This window comes from Mya arenaria, chromosome 8 (assembly GCF_026914265.1).
Source record: "Mya arenaria isolate MELC-2E11 chromosome 8, ASM2691426v1".
Classification (NCBI taxonomy): Eukaryota; Metazoa; Mollusca; class Bivalvia; order Myida; family Myidae; genus Mya; species Mya arenaria.
Window position 1 is genome coordinate 70764156 of NC_069129.1, and position 21102 is coordinate 70785257.

Consider the following 21102-nt stretch of genomic DNA (forward strand, 5'->3'; position numbering starts at 1 on the left):
TTTATTATGTACTCGCACGACATTTGGCCTATGGGCCTATGAACTCTTTATCATTTTGGCACACACTGTATATACATGGGGTATAAATGGTCACAAACTGTACATTTGGTATGTATAACAAGGCTAGATAAATCTCCTGTCGACCGACCGCTGTTATTGTTTACTATGACTTTCTTACATATACCCATACGTTGTGATTCATGGGCTTTCAACTGCATGGTAGCATCTTATATCGACCAGAACTGTTTATTAGGCTTTACAACTATATTTTAACCTTTATTTCAACATAGACGGAAAAATAGAAAGTTTAATACAGTTGGTATATTGTGTGAAGAAGGTATGGATTGTAGTAAAGATTATGAATGCAAACAAGCCGAACCGAGTGAATTTATCGATGGTATCGAATTTGATGAAATAGAAAAATTCTCGCAGACAGATGTGATAGAAGCAATATCTGAACGAACTGTTGTTTTTGAAGGTGTTCCTCACGAACAATTTGAGACAGATATAAAGAAACTGACAAGGAGAAATGCTTATAAGAACCTTATCATACTGAGCTTTTCATTCACGCTTGTTTACACGGCGTTCAACTCATTTGGAAATGTTCAGAGTTCCATCAACAGGGCAGAAGGTTTGTAACTGTATTAAACATTCTAATAAAATCTCCTTCGCAGTGATCTCCCTTGATGAGCAGAAGATCTCTGTCATCACGTACGAAAATAACTTGATTTTAGACATACGTTTATAAGTTCAAATATTTTTTAATTATATTTTGAATTCGTATTTTTGCACTTTTTTAAGTTCCATTAAAAACAGTTGATTCAAAGTTAAAAATATGAAAGAAATGAAATAAAGCGTAAACTAATATTAATAACTGATTGAATGCTTTTATGGCAGAGAATACATGTACTGAACGTGAATTTGAAAGCAAGCCAGAGAATCTTAATTGGTAAATCTCGGGGTAATTACGCAGAAAATTGGATAGAGTTGACTAAAAGACCCTGCGTTAACTTACCTACTTCAAAAAGTGAAAACGTCCTCAGCCAATGTCGGATTTCGTTTAATTAATTTTACGCTAGTAATAATACTTTCCGAGTTAAAAGTTATGTCCAAATATCCTAGTACATATAGCTTTATCACTTTGTGATATAAAACTAGCTAATTGATTTAAAACTCATCAACTTACATAACCTATACTTAAGTAATGACAGGCACTTATCGGTACAGTTTTAGGCCACTCAAAAAAAATTGGATTCGATTTGTATTGCCTGTGGACAGAATTGTAACAAAAAGTAAAATCATCCTTTCATCCTTTCAACGCTTTTAGCATTTTCATTTCCCATGTTAAGCAAGTTTTAAAAATAATTATGCTTAATATTCAATGTCTACATCAATTGTATCAATTGTATATTTCATTGAAAAAAGAGTTGTTTATACTACAGGTATGGGTACGATAGGACTAAGTATTGTCTACTGCTCACAAATGGTCACAAGCCTCTTCTTTGCTTCGTTCACGACGTCGCGGTTCCGTTACAAGGTTATCATTGTTGTTTCCATGGTTTCGTTTCTTGCCTTCCTTCTCACCGGTTTCTACTCCACCTGGGGAACCATCGTACCGGGCTCTATTATAGTCGGGATAGGTGAGATAACTCGTCTTGAATTATCAATTAATAAGTTTGAAATAAAGTGATATACTTGTATGTCCCATACCAAGTATGTATACTGCTGTAATGAACTAGTTACTAGCATGCAAGTGTTTGGCGTTGATGAATCAATTCGAAAATACGTGATTTTCCCGTCTAATCGCCGACCGTTCTAAATCAGTAACCGAAACATTGTAACGATATCTACTGTAAACAGTGTCTTGTGTTATTCATGTTGATTATTTCATGTTGTGTGTTCTATTGTATTATATCCTTGTTCCAACTAACAAGAACGATACATACAATGTTAATGGCTGATTTACCTACACGATTCGTTCATTATGTGCTCTATAATATATCTAACATGTATACCTTGTAAGTTTGTATGAAAAGTAGTACTGATAAACACTGTAACAATTAGAGACACGTGGTGTCGTCACGTATCTTAATGTTATCATATCGGTGGCAATTTGTGCGGACGCTTGGTCACATAGATTCTTAGATGATAAGTTAAAGGTAATTCATTGTTTTCAAGTATCATTATGCGATATAGGCCCGGAAGGGCAATAAAGTCCCGGTAGAGCAATATCGGCCCGGTATAGCAATATTGGCCAAGCTAGAGTAATATCGGCCCGGTAGAGCAATATTGGCCCAGGTAGAGCAATATCGGCCCAGTATAGCAATATTGGCCAAGCTAGAGCAAGATCGGATAGGTCGAGCAATATCGGCCCGGTAAAGCAATATTGGTCAAGCTAGAGTAAGATCGGATAGGTCGAGCAATATCGGCCCGGTAAAGCAATATTGGTCAAGCTAGAGTAAGATCGGATAGGTCGAGCAATATCGGCCCGGTAAAGCAATATCGGTCCGGTGGGGAAATATCGGCACAGGTAGAGCAATATCGGCCAAGGTAAAGCAATATTGGTTAAGCTAGAGTAAGATCGGATAGGTCGAGCAATATCGGCCCGGTAAAGCAATATTGGTCAAGCTAGAGTAAGATCGGATAGGTCGAGCAATATCGGCCCGGTAAAGCAATATCGGTCCGGTGGGGAAATATCGGCACAGGTAGAGCAATATCGGCCAAGGTAAAGCAATATCGGTCACGTAGAGCAATTTCCGCCAGGTAGAGCAATATCGGCCCGAAAACTAAACGTGTTTATGACATATTTCAATACCGTATACAATTACCGTCGCTATAAAAAGCTTAACGTCTTCTGATACTTGTTTAACGTTGAGACGTTCAAATATTATTAAGTCACTATGACAAAACATTCGTTGAAGACTTATTATTTAATTCTCTAACAGGTTCGGCGCATATATGGCCAGCACAGCAGGCTTACATTACAGATCTTGCCAAACTATATGCCATCTGCTCAGGAAATAGTTCTGATAGTATTATAGCATTGTTTACCGGCATCTTCTACGCTTTCTTCTACTCGTGTAAGTACATTTTTTGAGTTATTGGTACGACGGTTATGGAGGCTATTCATTGCCAAAGTCCAGACGTGTATGTGTGTATTTTAGGTTTGTATCATTGATGATTTACCAATTTACATTTTACAACCGCCAACTCATCGGTTGTATATTTACATTTTACGCTGCACATTTTCATTTTTCATTGTACGGATTGGAGTTTTATTCTCGTTGCATCTATTCATCAGACGATTCAGTCGTGTTTATAATGTTGTGTATGTTAAACACACGTCATTCTGTGAAAGTCACATGCCGGGTTTTACATTGCGGTGTGTAGAAGACAGATTTCAGTTTGTAGTTTTACAAAATACATTGTATGGTGGTAACTTTTCATTCGTAGTTGAACATGTTTACGAGATGAATTTAATTTTATTTATAGATAGCTCCGCCTTAACCATGTCTTAACTCCGCCTTAACCATGTCTTAACTCCTCCTTACGTCTTTCGGAAATTTCCGCTATCACTCGGATCTATTTAAACCAATTATGGATACTTTGGACCATGGACATTGCGAACCTTATTATGGACATTACGAATCATCTATATTATGACACTATGGACTATGATTTGGAAACAGGATGGATTATAAATTATTTCATGTCGAATAAAATAACATATGATATTTCAACATGTTTTTGTCTATATAATAGTAATTAATATACGCACATATGACATGAAATGAGATGAATGCAAAATGATACTTGACTCAAACACAACAAAATGTATGTCATTAGCATTAAATTATACTTCAAAAATGAAAAGTCCCATTGTCTTATTTTTCGTTTAAAGCTGCACTCTCACAGATTGACCGTGTTGTCAGCTATTTTTATTTTTTGTTTTGGAATTAGCCAATTTTTGCGTAAATGTCTGGATACCAGTGGTATAAGACTGCTGACAAAATATCAAATACAGTTTTTCAGTTTTGCGTTCGCAAATTGATGTTTTATGGCTAAAAGTGATACTACAGTAACGTTTTTAGAAAAATGAAAAATGTCGGCAGTTTTCCAAACAATTTAGATCTGTTTTATTGTGAGTAATCTTATTATTTGTATAGAAAGCATTGCTGAAAAAATCAGCCGAGTCTGGGACAAAAAAAGGTTGTCAAAACTGTCAATCTGTGAGAGTGCAGCTTAACATTACTATAAACACTATTTTAAATTCAACCATTAGAGGACACTTTCTTGCCTTTTTGCAATGTTTAAGATTGCAAGTAATATTAGATAATTTAAAATTTACGAAGAAAAAAATCTAAATTTTCATTAAGTGGAAATTATTCCCTAAAATGCCCCAGAGGTTTCTTACCTGGTAGCTGGAACTGTATGGATAAAATACACTAAGATTACAACTTCATATAACTCGTACATTATACTGTAACGAATATTATTTTATAGGTAATTAATAAAGTATTTTAATGATGTAGTCAATTTATTGCTAATAAACAATTATTACTTGCTGCTAGCTTTTATACCCCACCCACACTCAACTGTCACAGGGCTTCCATTAAAAATTTGAAACTGGAAGTATGAACTTCCTTGCCATCATTTTTGGAAGTTTTTCTCAAAGTTTGGAAGTTTAAGTCTCCTAAACACTAACAATTTTCCTGGACCACTATTGTCCAACAATGAATATTATTATGTTAAAAATCAAATAATTGGTTACTAAAACATTTAAAGTTCACGAAACTGTATTTAAATAATTGATTTTACTAACATTTATTGAAAATATGGCCATAAAAATAACAGACATTGGGTTTTGATATTTTGAACTTCCAAGGCTTCTCCTTTTGGAAGTTTTCTCCTAAATTATGGCAGTTTTTCTACTTCCAAGGACTCAATTTTGGAAGTTTTAGCCCATTTTTAGGGAGTAATATACTTCCAAACTTGCTTTAATGGAAGCCCTGCAGTCAGTGCTTTTTTCACATTTAGGTGAAGCGGACCTAGCCCTTTTGGAGGGAAAAAACCGCGCGTTTGTTTTTCTGATCTAAGACTCACGATATCTATTTTTTCATGTTCTTGAAATCCCCCACTTGATTGTTATGGTTCACAGTGGCTGATCCCGTAATTCATAACTGGGGGACACAAGTGGGTTGAAGGGCTGTTCTTCCATCCACATGGATATTTTGTTTCAATGATGAATTGAAATTACACGTTTACACCATACATGCTTATTAAGATAGTAAATGTATAACATCAGACAAAACTAGGTGGATATCATTATGATGTCCATCAAAAGTTTCGTGGGTTTGCTGGAGCAGGTTTTAAACAGGCACTTGCGTTAGAGGGGCGTTACTTTAGGGCACAACGTTTTGGACATGATCCCTCGAGTGGGCATGACATTAATATGTTGGGGTTAAGGGGTACTCCCCCTAGAATATATCAAATATTTTTAGTCTAAATTGGTGCATTATAGCGTAATTAAGTGGGGTTTTTTTCTGAGAAATATTGACAAAAAATAACCTTTAAGTTTACTTGCGGGCCAACTGGGGGACACAGGCTCTACAGCCCCCCGCCCCACTGAACGACCCGCCCATGGTCCACTTGTAAATGAAATAAATGAACAATTTTTGCCTGCTTGGGTATATAAGTAAAAAAAAACTGACAGTGGCAGTATAAATCTGGGTCCGCTAGCTCAGCTCAGATTCACCCAACTGCAATTGACTAAATAATATGGTGATTTAAAACCCATTTAGGAACATTGATCGTCAAAATAAAATAAAAGATGAAGTTCATTTTAGTTTTTATTGTGAAATAAAGAGAGAGTACTCGGACTTACAACCGGGAATTTACAGGAGGTAGGCGAAGATGTTATCTCCCTTACTTGATTCGACGGAAATAAACGAAAGAAAATCTGATTCGTTAGCTCCGCCCATTCACCTTCGTTTCTTTCGGTGACATTTACCATATAAGGTATAGGCGAAATCGTCTATCCTTGTAATTCTGAACTTGTCGATTGACTTTTGTAAACCTGGACTTGTTGGACTGCAAATGTTCATTTTACGAATGCGAGTGTCGACTGTAGGATTGCAGTTTTACATATGCATGATTCGGCTTTCTAAATTACATCATCATATTGTTAAAGGCAAGTTATACGATCTATGTTTTAGTGAGTTTATACAGGGTCGATCTGACAAATATACATTTTGACTACTATAATGACAAATGACAAATCAATACTGAACAACTGACGAATAGAAACAACAAATAGCACGTCTACATTGACAAATGTAAGAGATATTTAGTACGATTAAAAAGCACATTGTGGGAATAACACGTCTGGACTTTTGGCAACGAATAGCCTCCATAGACGGTATGAGTCCGTTTGTCGTCTGTCATTGCTTGTTGTAAAAAATCTTTTAAAAACAGATTTCACACAGATAGCTTTGGTAATTAACATGTATTCCATTGGGTTATACAACTATGTGGAATCATTTTTTGACGAAACAGAATTCCTGCATTGGTAAATTAAATGATTGAATAACAACCACCGCATTGTTACTTTGACAACAACAAATGCACAAACGTTCAAATTGCATAATACGCATAGTCATGTTTGCAACAAATGTTCTTGCCTGTAAGCGATGGACCGATTTGAAACAATTCAAAGCAATATTCCTTGTGTGATTCTCCGTCAAAGTACCTCATCCATCGTAAATCACAAGTACAGTATTGCAAAGGACAAAGGTGTTCATGTCCGATATGTCAGTAAAGAAAGACAGCATTTGGCGTTATAGTGAAGAAGACTCATAAATAGTGTAGTATTATTGAAGATTTTAGTAGAACATAGAGGAACTGTCGGTACTCGAAAGGACTGAGGGTAACACCCTTAAAAGCAACAGATGACCACGTTACTAGCGATATAGGCTTGGGCTATTTGTCATTGATATACATGGACTATACCAGGATATTTCAAAATACAATACCTACTTACTTCGCAATAAGCTGGACATTACATGAATTTAACAATCAATTTATACATAACTCGTGTTTCGCGCTTGTTGCTTACAATTTAAATAGCTCGGGTAGTGGATGTACTAACGAGTTCTTGCCCTGGTTAGACATTTGGCATGACAAATGGTCCCATCTAGGCTAAGGTTTGTTTAAAGTGCCTGCCTGGTGTCAATTACAGCTATAGTAATCATGTGAACCTTCCAGAGCTATATTTTTGATCACGGCCCCCTTGGTATAATACATGTATGACAAAGGGTATAAATAATAGTATATGTTATCCTTTTTTCTATTTAAACGTTCCTGATTAGCCCAGATATGGGGAAACCTGTTCTCTTCTCTGGTGTTTCAACGGGAGATCAGCTTGAAGAACACGTCAGAGACGGTGATGTGTGGGGCTCGGTTCTGTCCTCTCATGAACAACACGGTCATCGTAACCAGACCTCCGCAGTCAGAGGTAAGGCGTAACCAGACCTCCGCAATCAAAGGTAAGGCATAACCAGACCACTGCAATCAGAGGCCAGGCGTAACCAGACATCCGCAGTCAGAGGTAAGGCATAACAAGACCACTGCAGTCAGAGGCCAGGCGTAACCAGACCTCCGCAGTCTGAGGTTAGGCTTATCCAGACCTCCACAATCAGGTAAGGCATAACAAGACCACTGCAGTCAGAGGCCAGGCGTAACCAGACCTCCAAAGTCTGAGGTTAGGCGTAACCAGACATCCGCAGTCAGAGGTAAGGCGTAACCAGACCTCCGCAGTCAGAGGTAATGCGTAACCAGACCACTGCAGTAAGAGGCCAGGCGTAACCAGACCTCCAAAGTCAGAGGTTAGGCGTAAACAGACATCCGCATTCAGAGGTTAGGCGTAACCAGACCACTGCAGTAAGAGACCAGGCGTAACCAGACCTCCAAAGTCAGAGAATAGGCGTAACCAGACATCCGCAGTCAGAGGTAAGGCGTTACCAGACCCCGGCAGTCATAGGTAAGGCATAACCAGACCACTGCAGTCAGAGGACAGGCGTAACCAGACCTACGCAGTCAGAGGTTAGGCGTATCCAGACATCCGCAGTCAGAGGTTAGGCGTGTCCAGACCGCCGCAGTCAGGGGTAAGGCGTAACCAGACCACTGCAGTCAGAGGTCAGGCGTAAACTGACCCCCAATATAAAATTAAGGCGTAACCAGACCTCCGCAGTCAGAGGTAAGGCGTAACCAGACATCCGCAGTCAGAGGTAAGGCGTAACCAGACATCCGCAGTCAGATGTGAGGCGTAACCAGACCGTCGCAGTCAGGAGAAAGGCGTAACCAGACCACCACAGTAAGAGGCCAGGCGTAACCAGACCTCCACAGTAAGAGGCCAGGCGTAACCAGACCTCCACAGTAAGAGGCCAGGCGTAACCAGACCTCCACAGTAAGAGGCCAGGCGTAACCAGACCTCCACAGTAAGAGGCCAGGCGTAACCAGACCTCCAAAGTCAGAGGCTAGGCGTAACCAGACATCCGCAGAGAGAGGTAAGGCGTTACCAGACCACTGCAGTCATAGGTAAGGCATAACCAGACCTCCAAAGTCAGAGGTTAGGCGTGTCCAGACCGCCGCAGTCAGGGGTAAGGCGTAAACAGACCACTGCAGTCAGAGGTTAGGCGTAACCAGACCACTGCAGTCAGAGGTCAGGCGTAAACAATGAGGATTTAGAATACATTACGTCTTAAAGTATATCAAGTTTCTACCCGTATTAGCAAACATCATCCTTTTTAAGGTAGGATAAACTATTGACTCAGAAACAATACTATAATTATTGACCCCGTACAGCAAGACGTATCATAGATTTGAACAGTGACCGACTAGAAGCTCAAAGTTTCTGAGTAGCTGAAAACTAGTATGTTGTTATCCATGTTCTATGCCTTCGCTCACATAATTTGCCGTTTTTAAAAGTCCATATTTTTTATATTTCCAGATTAACGTTTATACTGCAATCTGCGTTGGATGCACTGTGATGGGCATTCTGGTTATGAGTTTATTTTTGCAAGATGTTCGATTTACAAAGAAAGGCAAAAAAGAAATTGTCACACATATCAAGAAGGTTGGAGCATTGTTTGTTAATTCCGCTGACCAAAGACTGCTCATAGTTCCGTCCTTGATTGGTGGTTTAAGTTCTGCAATTATTGCCAGTGATTTTACACTGGTAAGTTATTAAAAACATTTTGTACCCAACTTGCTATTTGGAACGTCTCTAATATCTGCGTAATTAAGATTTGTTTCATAATGCAGTTTCGTTATAATTAAAAGAAAAAAATACGGATACATTTTAATATCATTGGCGTTTAGGGAATATTGATGCTTGTGTTCATACCACGAGCTGTTTTCTGATAGTTAATGGAATTCCAGTAGTATTGTTGTCGTGTCTGCTTGGCTTTTGCCTGCGCTCTTGTGACATTAATCATAATTGCAGTGAGTTTTTGACTGCTGGTTGCATAATTGTGATGCACTTGTCTTTCCCCTAATACATTTGAAACAATCTAGTTATTTCGTACAGGCGTTTGTGAGTTGCCCATTCGGCGTTGGGAGTGTTGGGCTTATGATGATCGCGTTCGGGGTTAGCGTGGCCGGATTCTCCGCGGGTTTCGGCCGCCTTACCAAGTACACCGGACACTACGGCTTGTTTGTTGTTGGTAGGAGTTTCTTTTTCTTCGTAAAGTTTCAGTGCCTTTCCACATCTGTCTGAACATTTCAAATAAAACATATAAACATATGTTTTGTATACATAAGAGTTATGATTATATAAACAGCTTTCATTGTAACGTATAGTTTGTATATGGTCATAGAATAGCTGTGCCTAATGCACCTAACTGCCTTAATTGTAAACAGTAAAACATGTGCACACGTTTTCCTTTAATCTTCGCAGCAATATTTAATTCTAGGTTTTGTGGCCCAGATGTGTTTCGCGGCTGTCACCCTTACCTGGGTGCCGTCGGCGGATACATACTACGCAGTGTTTCTGGTAGCGGCCATATGGGGAGTTTGTACGGCTGTCAACATGCCGCTAGTTTTGGGTAATAACGACGATACGTGATGTTTTGTTTCAATGTGTTTTAGAAATGTTTTTGATAAACGTACAACGTGTTCCTGCTAGCGGTCATAGGGGAGTATGTACGACTGTCAACATACCGTTGGTGTTGGGTAGGGAGATATGTTGTCATTCTGATATTTTAGCATCTTACGCTCCAATAGCGAGTTAATGGTAGTGGTAATCTGGGCAGATTGTGTCGCCTTCAAATTACCGCTTGTGTAGGGCGATATGCTTACTTTTATTTTGGCATTTATATTATGTGTTTATGACACAAGGACAAGATTTTGGAGACGGGCATCTGCGGAGTTTAACGACCTTTAACATATAACACTAGCGATATTAATATATATTATGGCGATGTGTATAACTAATATCTCATTTGTTCATGGGCTGCGCTGATAAAAAGGCCTAGTAGTTTAAGCTTTTCTTATACACAACTCCACAATCTCCTACGCAGTGATCTCCCCTGATAAGCAGAATGCTCGATTTCAGCCATATAAACTTTATTTTTGTTTTCTTTCTCTGTCTTTTTTGGATAGTTTTTTTATCAAGTTTCATTTATTAAAGGTGCATTGAGGTATAAATACAATTTTTTTTTTAAACTACTATCTTCAATCTTTACCGATATGATAGTTAAAGTTATGTTCACGTAATTTGCATGGTGGCAGTGATAATGGTTGAACAACTCATATGTTAAATACAGTGAAAGATAATTACTTCTTATATTAACGAGTTTTCACGCACTGTTCAAAAATAATGCTTCACTCTCATCGGAACTATTTAAAGACCGATTTGACTATTAACATAATTTGAATCACTGCACACATATACATGACAACCACGAATTATCGCATATCCATACACATTTATTTTCACTTCGCACAAAAGAGTTCCATCAAAAAAATACATTTTTACTTAATTTTGTTAAGCTGAGGTGGGAGAATAAGCATTTACCATAGCCGCTCGTGTAAGATATGTTCATCCTAATCCTCGCGCAGCCGCGTACGTTGTTTTGCGGAAATTCGGTAAACCTCGTTTCCGCAAAACACCCTACGCTCGGGGCGGGATGAACCTATCTTACACTCTCGGCCATGGATACTATTAATCTTGTCCAAGCAAAGATAAGAGAGTACCCGTATGTTAAAAATGCATTTTACTTCGTTCTGACTTTGTAAGGATCCTTAGCTTAAGGCTTAAGTAAATTTCTAGGTGTAACTCCGGTTTGGCGTTTACTGCGTTTCAATAAAAACATCGTAACTTAAAGAGTTCTTCTGTCCGTAACTTTACGGGTGTCCCCGAGCACTTATAAGCAGCGTATGGTTTACGCCCAAGATATCTTATTGAAACGGGCCATAGATTGATACTCTCATTGCTGCGGTAAATCTGATAAATGATGTATGCGATCGACAAGAAATATATATTGATTAACAACCAGGCCTACTGATGTTTTGAGGTATTGTGTAAATACTAAATAATGTAAAAAAAAATGCAGACGTTAGCGTCTCCTTAAAGTGTGTCTCTCACAGAGTTTTTTTATTGACAATATTATTTTTTTAATAAGTGTTCGAATCGGGATATCTACAAGAATTCATATTGCAAACGAATTGAGGTTTTATATGTCTGGTCCTGCAAAGCGTGGGATAAACCATTTTATACCAGCTGTAAGCGTGGAATATATCATTTAATACCAAATGCTAACGTGAGAGAGACTATTTAACACCAAATGCTAACGTGGGAGAGAATATTTAATACCAAATGCTAACGTGGGAGAGACTATTTAATACCAAACGCTAACGTGGGAGAAACTATTCAATACCAAATGTTAACGTGGGAGAGACTATCCAATACCAAATGCTAACGTGGGAGAAACTATTTAATACCAAATGCTAACGTGGGAAAGACTATTTAATACCAACTGCTAACGTGGGAGAGACAATTAAATATCAAATGCTAACTTGGAAAGGACCATTTAACATAAAATGCTAAGTTGAGAGTGTCTTTTCAATGCCAAATGTTCACTTGAGAGAACCAATGAAATACCATGATAGCGTTAAAAATACTATCTCATACCAAATGCTTACGTGGAAAATACCATTTAATACCACATGCTAACGTGGGAGAGACCATTTAATACCACATGCTAACGTGGGAGAGACCATTTAATACCAAATGCTAACGTGGGAGAGACCATTTAATACCAAATGCTAACGTTGAAAATACCATTTAATACCACATGCTAACGTGGGAGAGACAATTTAATACCACATGCTAACGTGGGAAAGACAATTTAATACCAAATGCTAACGTGGGAGAGGCTATTTAATACCACATGCTGACGTGGGAAAGACAATTTATTACTAAATGCTAACGTGGGAGAGACAATTTGATATCAAATGCTAGCGTGGGAGAGACAATTTAATACCAAATGCTAACGTAGAAGAGACTACTTCATACCAAATGCTTACTTTGGATAAGCTCTTTAATACCAAATGCTAACGTGGTAATTACCATTTAATACCAAATTCTAACGTTGAAAAGACTATCGCATACCAAATGCTACATTTAATTCCAAATTCTAACGTGGGAGGGACCCATTAATACCAAATGCTAACGTTGAAAATACCATTTAATACCAAATGCTAACGTGGGAGAGACAATTTAATACCAAATGCTTACGTGGGAGAGACAATTTAATACCAAATGCTTACGTGGGAGAGACAATTTAATACCAAATGCTTACGTGGAAGGGACAATTTAATACCAAATGCTAACGTGGGAGAGACAATTTAATACCAAATGCTTACGTGGGAGAGACCATTTAATACGAAATGCACAAATGCTATTGTATTACTATTTCAGTTCTGTATAGCGTGTATTTTGAAGCCCAGGATCGCGATACCGCCCTGTCGGGGTTTCGTATGCTGAACGGACTGGGATTGACCTTGGCATTCGGATACAGCAGTCGACTTTGTATGAGATACAAAATGAACATTAACATGGGAGTTGCCTGCCTTAGTCTGCTATGTGTTACTATTCTCAGTGTGAAGCATAGACATACCCAGAAAATATGTTTGTGCTGTAAAGGCCAATCAAAATAAAAGTAAAGAAACAAAATCTCGGTTTATTCTTTATTTTAATCGAAGCTTATTTATAAATGATGCTATTAAAAACGATGCATTCAATAATGGATAATTTAGTATGAGTTCAAGTTACTAGTATAAGTTATATATATAAGGTATGAACCCAAAATGTTATAGAAAAAAACATGAACACTAATAGACAACGCCAAACACTACGCTTTACAAAAAAAACACAGTCAAAATGAACAAAAAACCTAGAAAAATAAAAACAAAATAAAAGATAAAGTACTAGAAATTTTATTCTATTCTGATATGTACAATCAATGAGACGTTATGATTAGTTAACAAACAATTAAAATGGCGCCCGCCCAGTGTAGATTGTTTTTTGTTTTTTTAAATCAAAATTGATAAAACATATATGAGAAAGGTAAATAGCATGCAAAAGCAAATGGATATGGCACAATCATGAACAAATGATATAAGTCTGCCGTACTCAAACATGTATGTAAGCAAGAACAACGCAATGGCAACGCTCGTTCGTGACATTAAGGAGACGTAATTCTTGAAAATTTGTAGTGAAAGTTATTTGATTATTTACACATTTTCAACTTCAAATGTATTATGTTGTCAGGTGCTCATATGGACAAGTTAGACTTGCCATTGTATGCACAAGTACCTTGTTTCATGTGTTTATCTTAAACGGTATTGGATTGTGGCCAATATTCTGCATATCGACAATAAACACGACGACAACACCAGTCTTGACAACATTAAAGGCCTAATTTAATCCTTCTATAAGTGACCCCCACCCCGCAAAAAAGTATATAGTACACAACCTCTGTGTATTGATCTTAATCGAATTACCTAATTGTCTTATCAGATCTCTGATCTGAGTATCCTGCTGTGCAGTTTTGGAGGTTTTATTTGAGAAGTGGACCCTAAATGGCCCTGAGCCAATAAGGAAATACACAAGAAATTGGCCCCTACTGTGACATAAGCAGGCGATGAACAGCAGGGGATTGTCATGCCAAACATTCCTTAAACTAGGCCTTTAAAACCTGCTCTTTTCTCTAAAATAGAACAGACCAGCTAGAAAATCGACATGTATACATAAGATTGCAATCAATAGACAACGTATCAAAAACTAATATGCGAATATAAATGGTTTGGGTCGTTCCGCTGAATTCACCTGGCGTATATGCGTTATTGGCATATTCTTTCTAAATCGAGGTTTACGACTCAAGGGAAATAACCCAGCGCTGCGACACAATTCAAGCACGTTTTAAGGTACTCAACACGATAATGTCAAATGTTCGGTAAAAATAGCCCACTATCTCGAAAACATCCCAAAAATCTACCAGGAAGTCAGCAGTGCGACCGGAAGTAGTATTGCGAAACCCCAGACCGGACGTGATGTAGCATGATTGCAGAGGTCCGTATTGCAATAGCAGACCTCACCCTTTCCCGCGGGCTCCCGGACCTCGGAGCACATGTCATCGCTCGAGCCAATGACGCCTTGGACCTGGTGGCACCATCGCTCAGCCTCTGTGCGAATATAATCATTATAAATAATTCGATATCATTCTAAATTAATCAATTTATTAATAGAGTCCAGTAAAATTCAATGTCAACATAGAACACTGAACAACTTAATAACAAGTAAAAAAGTAGCTGGTTGATAAAAAGATAAAATAACTGTTCATATTAACCCTCATAAACTGTTTTATATTCAGCTGCAGTGTTTCAACCGAATGGCCGTTCTACTAACCAGCTAGACAATCGCAGCACTTCTCAACTATCCAACATAAGCTTGCCGGAGATGGCCGAGTTGTTCCGTTTGCATGCTCGGAAGCAACATAAATACATACCTTGATATTGATTACTAGAGGCGGAGCTGTCCATTTTCTTCTTGCCGCACATCCCGAAGGGACAGTCAACGACATAGCCCTGCATGGAATTCTTATTAAAGGGGTCGTTGCAGCCCGCAAAGTTTTTGTGGCTGCACGAGTAACATTGGATTCCATCCGTATAGTCCACTGAAAAAGAAACAACTCACACTGCTTGGTGCGATAAAAACTGTTCGCATTATCCAGATTAAGAATCATTGTTTTCTGTAATAGAAATACATGTAGTCCGAAGTGTTCGTTGCAATAGAAATAGTTCGTGTTGTTTGCTACATGTATAATAAAAACAGTTCGTGTGTTTGCTACATTAAATTAGTTACTGTTTTTCGATATAAAAGAAACAAGCCATATTTCTTGATGCCATTTAGATACATCGCATTGTTTGACGGAATAGAGACTACACAAATTGTTTTTGAAAGGGATCGTATTATCGGTTCTGAAAGCAAACCATTGCTTTGTTGTTTAAATGAAAACAGTCCACAGTGTATGATGTAAAATAGTCCGTAGTGTCTGTTGTAAAAGAAAAAGTCAACAGTGTCTGTTCTAAAAGAACAGTCCACAATGTCAGTTGTAAAAGAAAAAGTTATAGTGTCTGTCGTAAAACAAATAGTCCACAGTGTCCGTTGTAAAACAAAAATGTATAGTGTCTGTTGTAAAAGAAATAGTCCACAGTGTCTGTTGTGAAATAAATAGTATACAGTGTCTATCGTAAAAGAATTAGTCCACAGTGTCTGTTGTAAAAGAAATAGTCCACAGTGTCTGTTGTTAAAGAAATAGTCCATAGTGTATGTTATAACAGAAGCAGTCCACAGTGTCTGTTGTAAAAGAAATAGTCCACAGTTTTTGTTGTAGAAGAAATAGTCCATAGCGTCTAATAGTCCATAGTGTCCGTTGTTAAAGAAAATGTCCACAGTTTATGATGTAAAAGAAATAGTCCATAGTGTCTGCTGTAAAATAAATAGTCCATAGTGTCTGTTGTAAAAGAAATAGTCCATAGTGTCTGTTGTTAAAGAAATAGTCCATAGTGTTTGTTGTAAAAGTAATAGTTCATAGTGGCTGTTGTTAAAGAAATAGTCCATAGTGTCTGTTGTAAAAGAAATAGTCCATAGAGTCTAGAAGTCTATAGTGTCTGTTGTAAAAGAAATAGTCAATAGAGTCTATAAGTCAATAGTGTTTGTTGTAAAAGAAATAGTCCATAGTGTTTGTTGTAAAAGAAATAATCCATAGTGTCTGTTGTAAAAGAAATAGTCCGTAGTGTCTGTTGTAAAAGAAATAGTCCATAGTGTTTGTTGTAAAATAAATAGTCCATAGTGTCTGTTGTAAAATAAATAGTCCATAGTGTCTGTTGTAAAAGAAATAGTCCATAGTGTTTGTTGCAAAAGTAATAGTCCATAGTGGCTTTTGTTAAAGAAATAGTCCACAGTGTATGTTGTAAAAGAAATAGTCCATAGTGTATGCTGTAAAAGAAATAGTCTATAGTGACTATTGTAAAAGAAATAATCCATAGTTTCTATCGTTAAAGAAATAGTACATAATATATGCTGTAAAAGAAATAGTCCATAGTGTATCTTGTGAAAGAAATAATCCATAGTGTCTGTTGTAAAATAAATCATCCATAGTGTATGTTGTGAAAGAAATAGTCCATAATGTCTGTTGTGAACAAAATAATCCATAGTGTCTGTTGTGAAAGAAATAGTCCATAGTGTATGTTGTGAAAAAATAATCCATAGTGTTTGTTGTAAAAGAAATAATTCATAGTGTCTGTTGGGAAAGAAATAGTCCATAGTGTCTGTTGTGAAAGAAATAGTTCATATTTTATGTTGTGAAAGAAATAGTTCATCGTGTCTGTTGTGAAAGAAATAGTTCATAGTGTCTGTTGTGAAAGAAATAGTTCATATTGTCTGTTGTGAAAGAAATAGTTCATAGTGTCTGTTGTGAAAGAAATAGTCCATAGTGTCTGTTGAGAAAGAAACAGTCCATAGTGTATGTTGTGAAAGAAATAGTTCATAGTGTCTGTTGAGAAAGAAATAGTCCATAGTGTCTGTTGAGAAAGAAATAGTTCATAGTGTCTGTTGTGAAAGAAATAGTCCATAGTGTCTGTTGAGAAAGAAACAGTCCATAGTGTCTGTTGAGAAAGAAACAGTCCATAGTGTCTGTTGAGAAAGAAACAGTCCATAGTGTCTGTTGTGAAAGAAACAGTTCATAGTGTCTGTTGAGAAAGAAACAGTCCATAGTGTCTGTTGTGAAAGAAACAGTCCATAGTGTCTGTTGTGAAAGAAACAGTCCATAGTGTCTGTTGTGAAAGAAACAGTCCATAGTGTCTGTTGTGAAAGAAATAGTCCATAGTGTCTGTTGAGAAAGAAACAGTCCATAGTGTCTGTTGTGAAAGAAACAGTCCATAGTGTCTGTTGAGAAAGAAACAGTCAATAGTGTCTGTTGAGAAAGAAACAGTCCATAGTGTCTGTTGAGAAAGAAACAGTTCATAGTGTCTGTTGTGAAAGAAATAGTCCATAGTGTCTGTTGAGAAAGAAACAGTCCATAGTGTCTGTTGAGAAAGAAACAGTCCATAGTGTCTGTTGAGAAAGAAACAGTCCATAGTGTCTGTTGTGAAAGAAATAGTTCATAGTGTCTGTTGAGAAAGAAACAGTCCATAGTGTCTGTTGTGAAAGAAACAGTCCATAGTGTCTGTTGTGAAAGAAACTGTCCATAGTGTCTGTTGTGAAAGAAATAGTCCATAGTGTTTGTTGTGAAAGGAATAGTCCATAGTGTCTGTTGTGAAAGAAACAGTTCATAGTGTCTGTTGTGAAAGAAATAGTCCATAGTGTCTGTTGTGAAAGAAATAGTCCATAGTGTTTGTTGTGAAAGAAATAGTCCATAGTGTCTGTTGTGAAAGAAATAGTCCATAGTGTCTGTTGTGAAAGAAACAGTCCATAGTGTCTGTTGTGAAAGAAATAGTCCATAGTGTTTGTTGAGAAAGAAACAGTCCATAGTGTCTGTTGAGAAAGAAACAGTCCATAGTGTCTGTTGTGAAAGAAATAGTCCATAGTGTCTGTTGTGAAAGAAACAGTCCATAGTGTCTGTTGTGAAAGAAATAATCCATAGTGTTTGTTGAGAAAGAAACAGTCCATAGTGTCTGTTGTGAAAGAAACAGTTCATAGTGTTTGTTGAGAAAGAAACAGTTCATAGTGTTTGTTGAGAAAGAAACAGTCCATAGTGTCTGTTGTGAAAGAAACAGTTCATAGTGTTTGTTGAGAAAGAAACAGTTCATAGTGTTTGTTGAGAAAGAAACAGTCCATAGTGTCTGTTGTGAAAGAAACAGTTCATAGTGTTTGTTGAGAAAGAAACAGTTCATAGTGTTTGTTGAGAAAGAAACAGTCCATAGTGTCTGTTGTAAGCCCTACATCATAGCCTAGGGCGATTTTGATACAGTACATATATCACAAATACTACAAATATACTGAAAGGAAATAAATAAGACTGATTTATTTTATCATACTTGTTGGCAAACTGTTTCTTTTAGTCGAAATCAATTATTTCAATACCATTTTGATGTCTGTTTTTTGGGCTGTGACACTCATGTGCGTATCAAAGCGGTGTGATGCATTGAATTGAAAGTTAATGCAGTGCTTTCATCAAAGTTATGGATTCTAAACACGTTCTTCAATCTTATTGTGGTTTTTAATAAATACGGAACTTAATATCGCTTAAGGCTCTGTATTGCTGAAATGGGAGCTGTTTATATCTTCACTGAAACAGAGACAGTTTACAATGCATGTTTCAATATAAACTGTTCATATTATACGTGGTAACAGTTAACAGCGAGCGTTGTGAACGATATAATAACCCGAACACAGCGATTGTTACGCACTAGCGTGTTTGCTGTAATGAAAACAGCCCATGCAATGAATGTTGTAATAGAAACAGTCCATAATATGCATGATGTTAATGTAGAAACAGTCCATAATATGCATGTTGTAATAGAAACAGTCCATAATATGCATGTTTTAATAGAAAAAGTCGATAATATGCATGTTGTAATAGAAACAGTCCATAATATGCATGTTGTAATAGAAACAGTCCATAATATGCATATTTTAATAGATGCATGTTGTAATAGAAACAGTCGATAATATGTATGTTATAATAGAAACAGTCGATAACATGTATGTTATAATAGAAACAGTCGATAACATGCATGTTGTAATAGAAACAGTCGACAATGTGCATGTTGTAATAGAAACAGTTCACATAACTACTTAAGCGGGTTGCATCTTATGCAGTTAAATTTATAGTTTGGCGAACAGTCAAAACTAGGGAATAAAATGTTGACGTGAAAACATCGTCGGCAAAATGGTATAAAAGTCTTCAAACAGTAATGTTTCAACGGCCTTATCATGAATCTGGTTCAATGTTTGCATTGACTTTCATAACAAAACATCGAGTATTTATAAAGGTTAGTGAACCTTATCAACACGAATGGCTGAATTAGAACACGGATAGGTGTACATTTTAAGCTCGCGTGAAACAAGAATGGGTTTACAACAGCAAAACATGATCTTTATACTAGTACTAAAATTAATATGACATAGTTTAGAAATAAACGAACGAAAACAAACAAGTATTTATAAAGATTGCTGCTTTATATCGTGAATATAACCTATATGTGTGAATGTTATGAATGTTTTACAGGCACATTACTGTGCCCTTAAAGCAAAGCGTTATGAATGCAGTGTAAATATCATATTTAAATACGCCGACCCTAATGAAAAATGTTGTAAAAATGATACTTTATTTATTTCATATTTGTATTTCAGTCAACAATGCCACCAAATGTCAGCTCAGAGTATGTTCTTCGTGTAATGCACTGCTCTTAATGATTATATTCTTATAAAAGTTTGACTTGACTATCTTACAACGGCAGCCTAAGACAACTACATTAACTATATATTTCCCATCCGTACATACTGATCGCCGTCAAACTACACATTAATTACCATTACCTGTCAAAATGGAAATCAGGCTCAAAAGTCCAGTGTATTTAAGTAAATCCATCTTTGCAACAGCTACGTCATTCACACTTTAGGCCTGATCTATATACAAAGTAAATTCAAATGACAGCAATAACAAAATGGCTTAAACCAGTCTACAATTACGGTTACTCATGCAGATGTTACCTTACATGCGTTAAGTTATTGCGACGCGACGTGTTAACTGGAGCACGACAGAGTATTGCTTAAATGCTGGTTAAATCAATAGTCTTTGAAAGTAGTGATCAGCTGATGCTTCAATCAATCAATATTATGAAATCAAGAAGTCCAGGTCTAGCCCAGCTCATCGCTGAACTATAATCCTAGTTCACATTTTATGTGGTTTATAAATAGACCTTTTACGGGGTCACGAATATAGTCAAAATAGCAGTCATTCTCTTTTACTCTACTGGTTGGGCCCTAGTTGTAGGGTAAGGCATCACTTGGGCCGTAAGCGGTGGAAGCCGTTCATATTGGACAATATCTTTCTTAAATCCGACTGCGAGGCGAAATGCTGAATTAAGCCAAATTACACTTCAAATCTAATGCATTTGTGCAGCATGTGTTTAAGTACGCAAGCGTTTAAGTATCTTCATGGTCGCTCGTGTAAGATAGGTTTATCCCAACCCGAGAGTAGTGTTTAGCGGGAACGAGGTTTACCAAGTTTCCGCAGACACCCAGCTCGAGGGTTGGGAGGTACCTACCTAACACAAGCGTCCGTTATGAAAAATAAAATGAGATTTTTTTTCGCTGGAGCTCGTAAAACGTAGTAAGAATAATTCGCGTACATAGTGATGTGTGGTCGTCATAGATTTGCGCGCAGTGGGTCAACATATGTAGTCAAACGGTTGTTTAAATAGTTCTGAGGAGAGCAGCATGACTTCTTGTATGCAGCATGAACACTTTTTTGGTGTCACTTGAAGCACGAAATGATTTATTTTGCCACTAGACAAGGTTACCATGGTACTACA

The 21102-nt window shown here is 37.2% G+C and overlaps 2 protein-coding genes across 2 annotated transcripts; one reads left to right on the plus strand and one right to left on the minus strand.

Moving 5' to 3' along the window:
• The first annotated feature begins 249 nt into the window (after positions 1-249).
• On the plus strand, positions 250-13392 carry LOC128244978 (protein unc-93 homolog A-like). The gene is made up of 8 exons (XM_052963150.1): positions 250-631; positions 1443-1640; positions 2946-3080; positions 7368-7513; positions 9008-9235; positions 9587-9722; positions 9972-10103; positions 12980-13392. Exons 1-8 carry the CDS (start codon positions 340-342, stop codon positions 13216-13218), a joined length of 1506 nt encoding a protein of 501 aa, XP_052819110.1. The 5' UTR covers positions 250-339; the 3' UTR covers positions 13219-13392.
• On the minus strand, positions 13235-20273 carry LOC128244979 (protein quiver-like). Its single transcript, XM_052963151.1, has 3 exons — positions 20105-20273; positions 15069-15236; positions 13235-14745 (listed from the first exon to the last, which is right to left on the minus strand). Exons 1-3 carry the CDS (start codon positions 20154-20156, stop codon positions 14555-14557), a joined length of 411 nt encoding a protein of 136 aa, XP_052819111.1. The 5' UTR covers positions 20157-20273; the 3' UTR covers positions 13235-14554.
• Between the last annotated feature and the right edge of the window lie 829 nt (positions 20274-21102).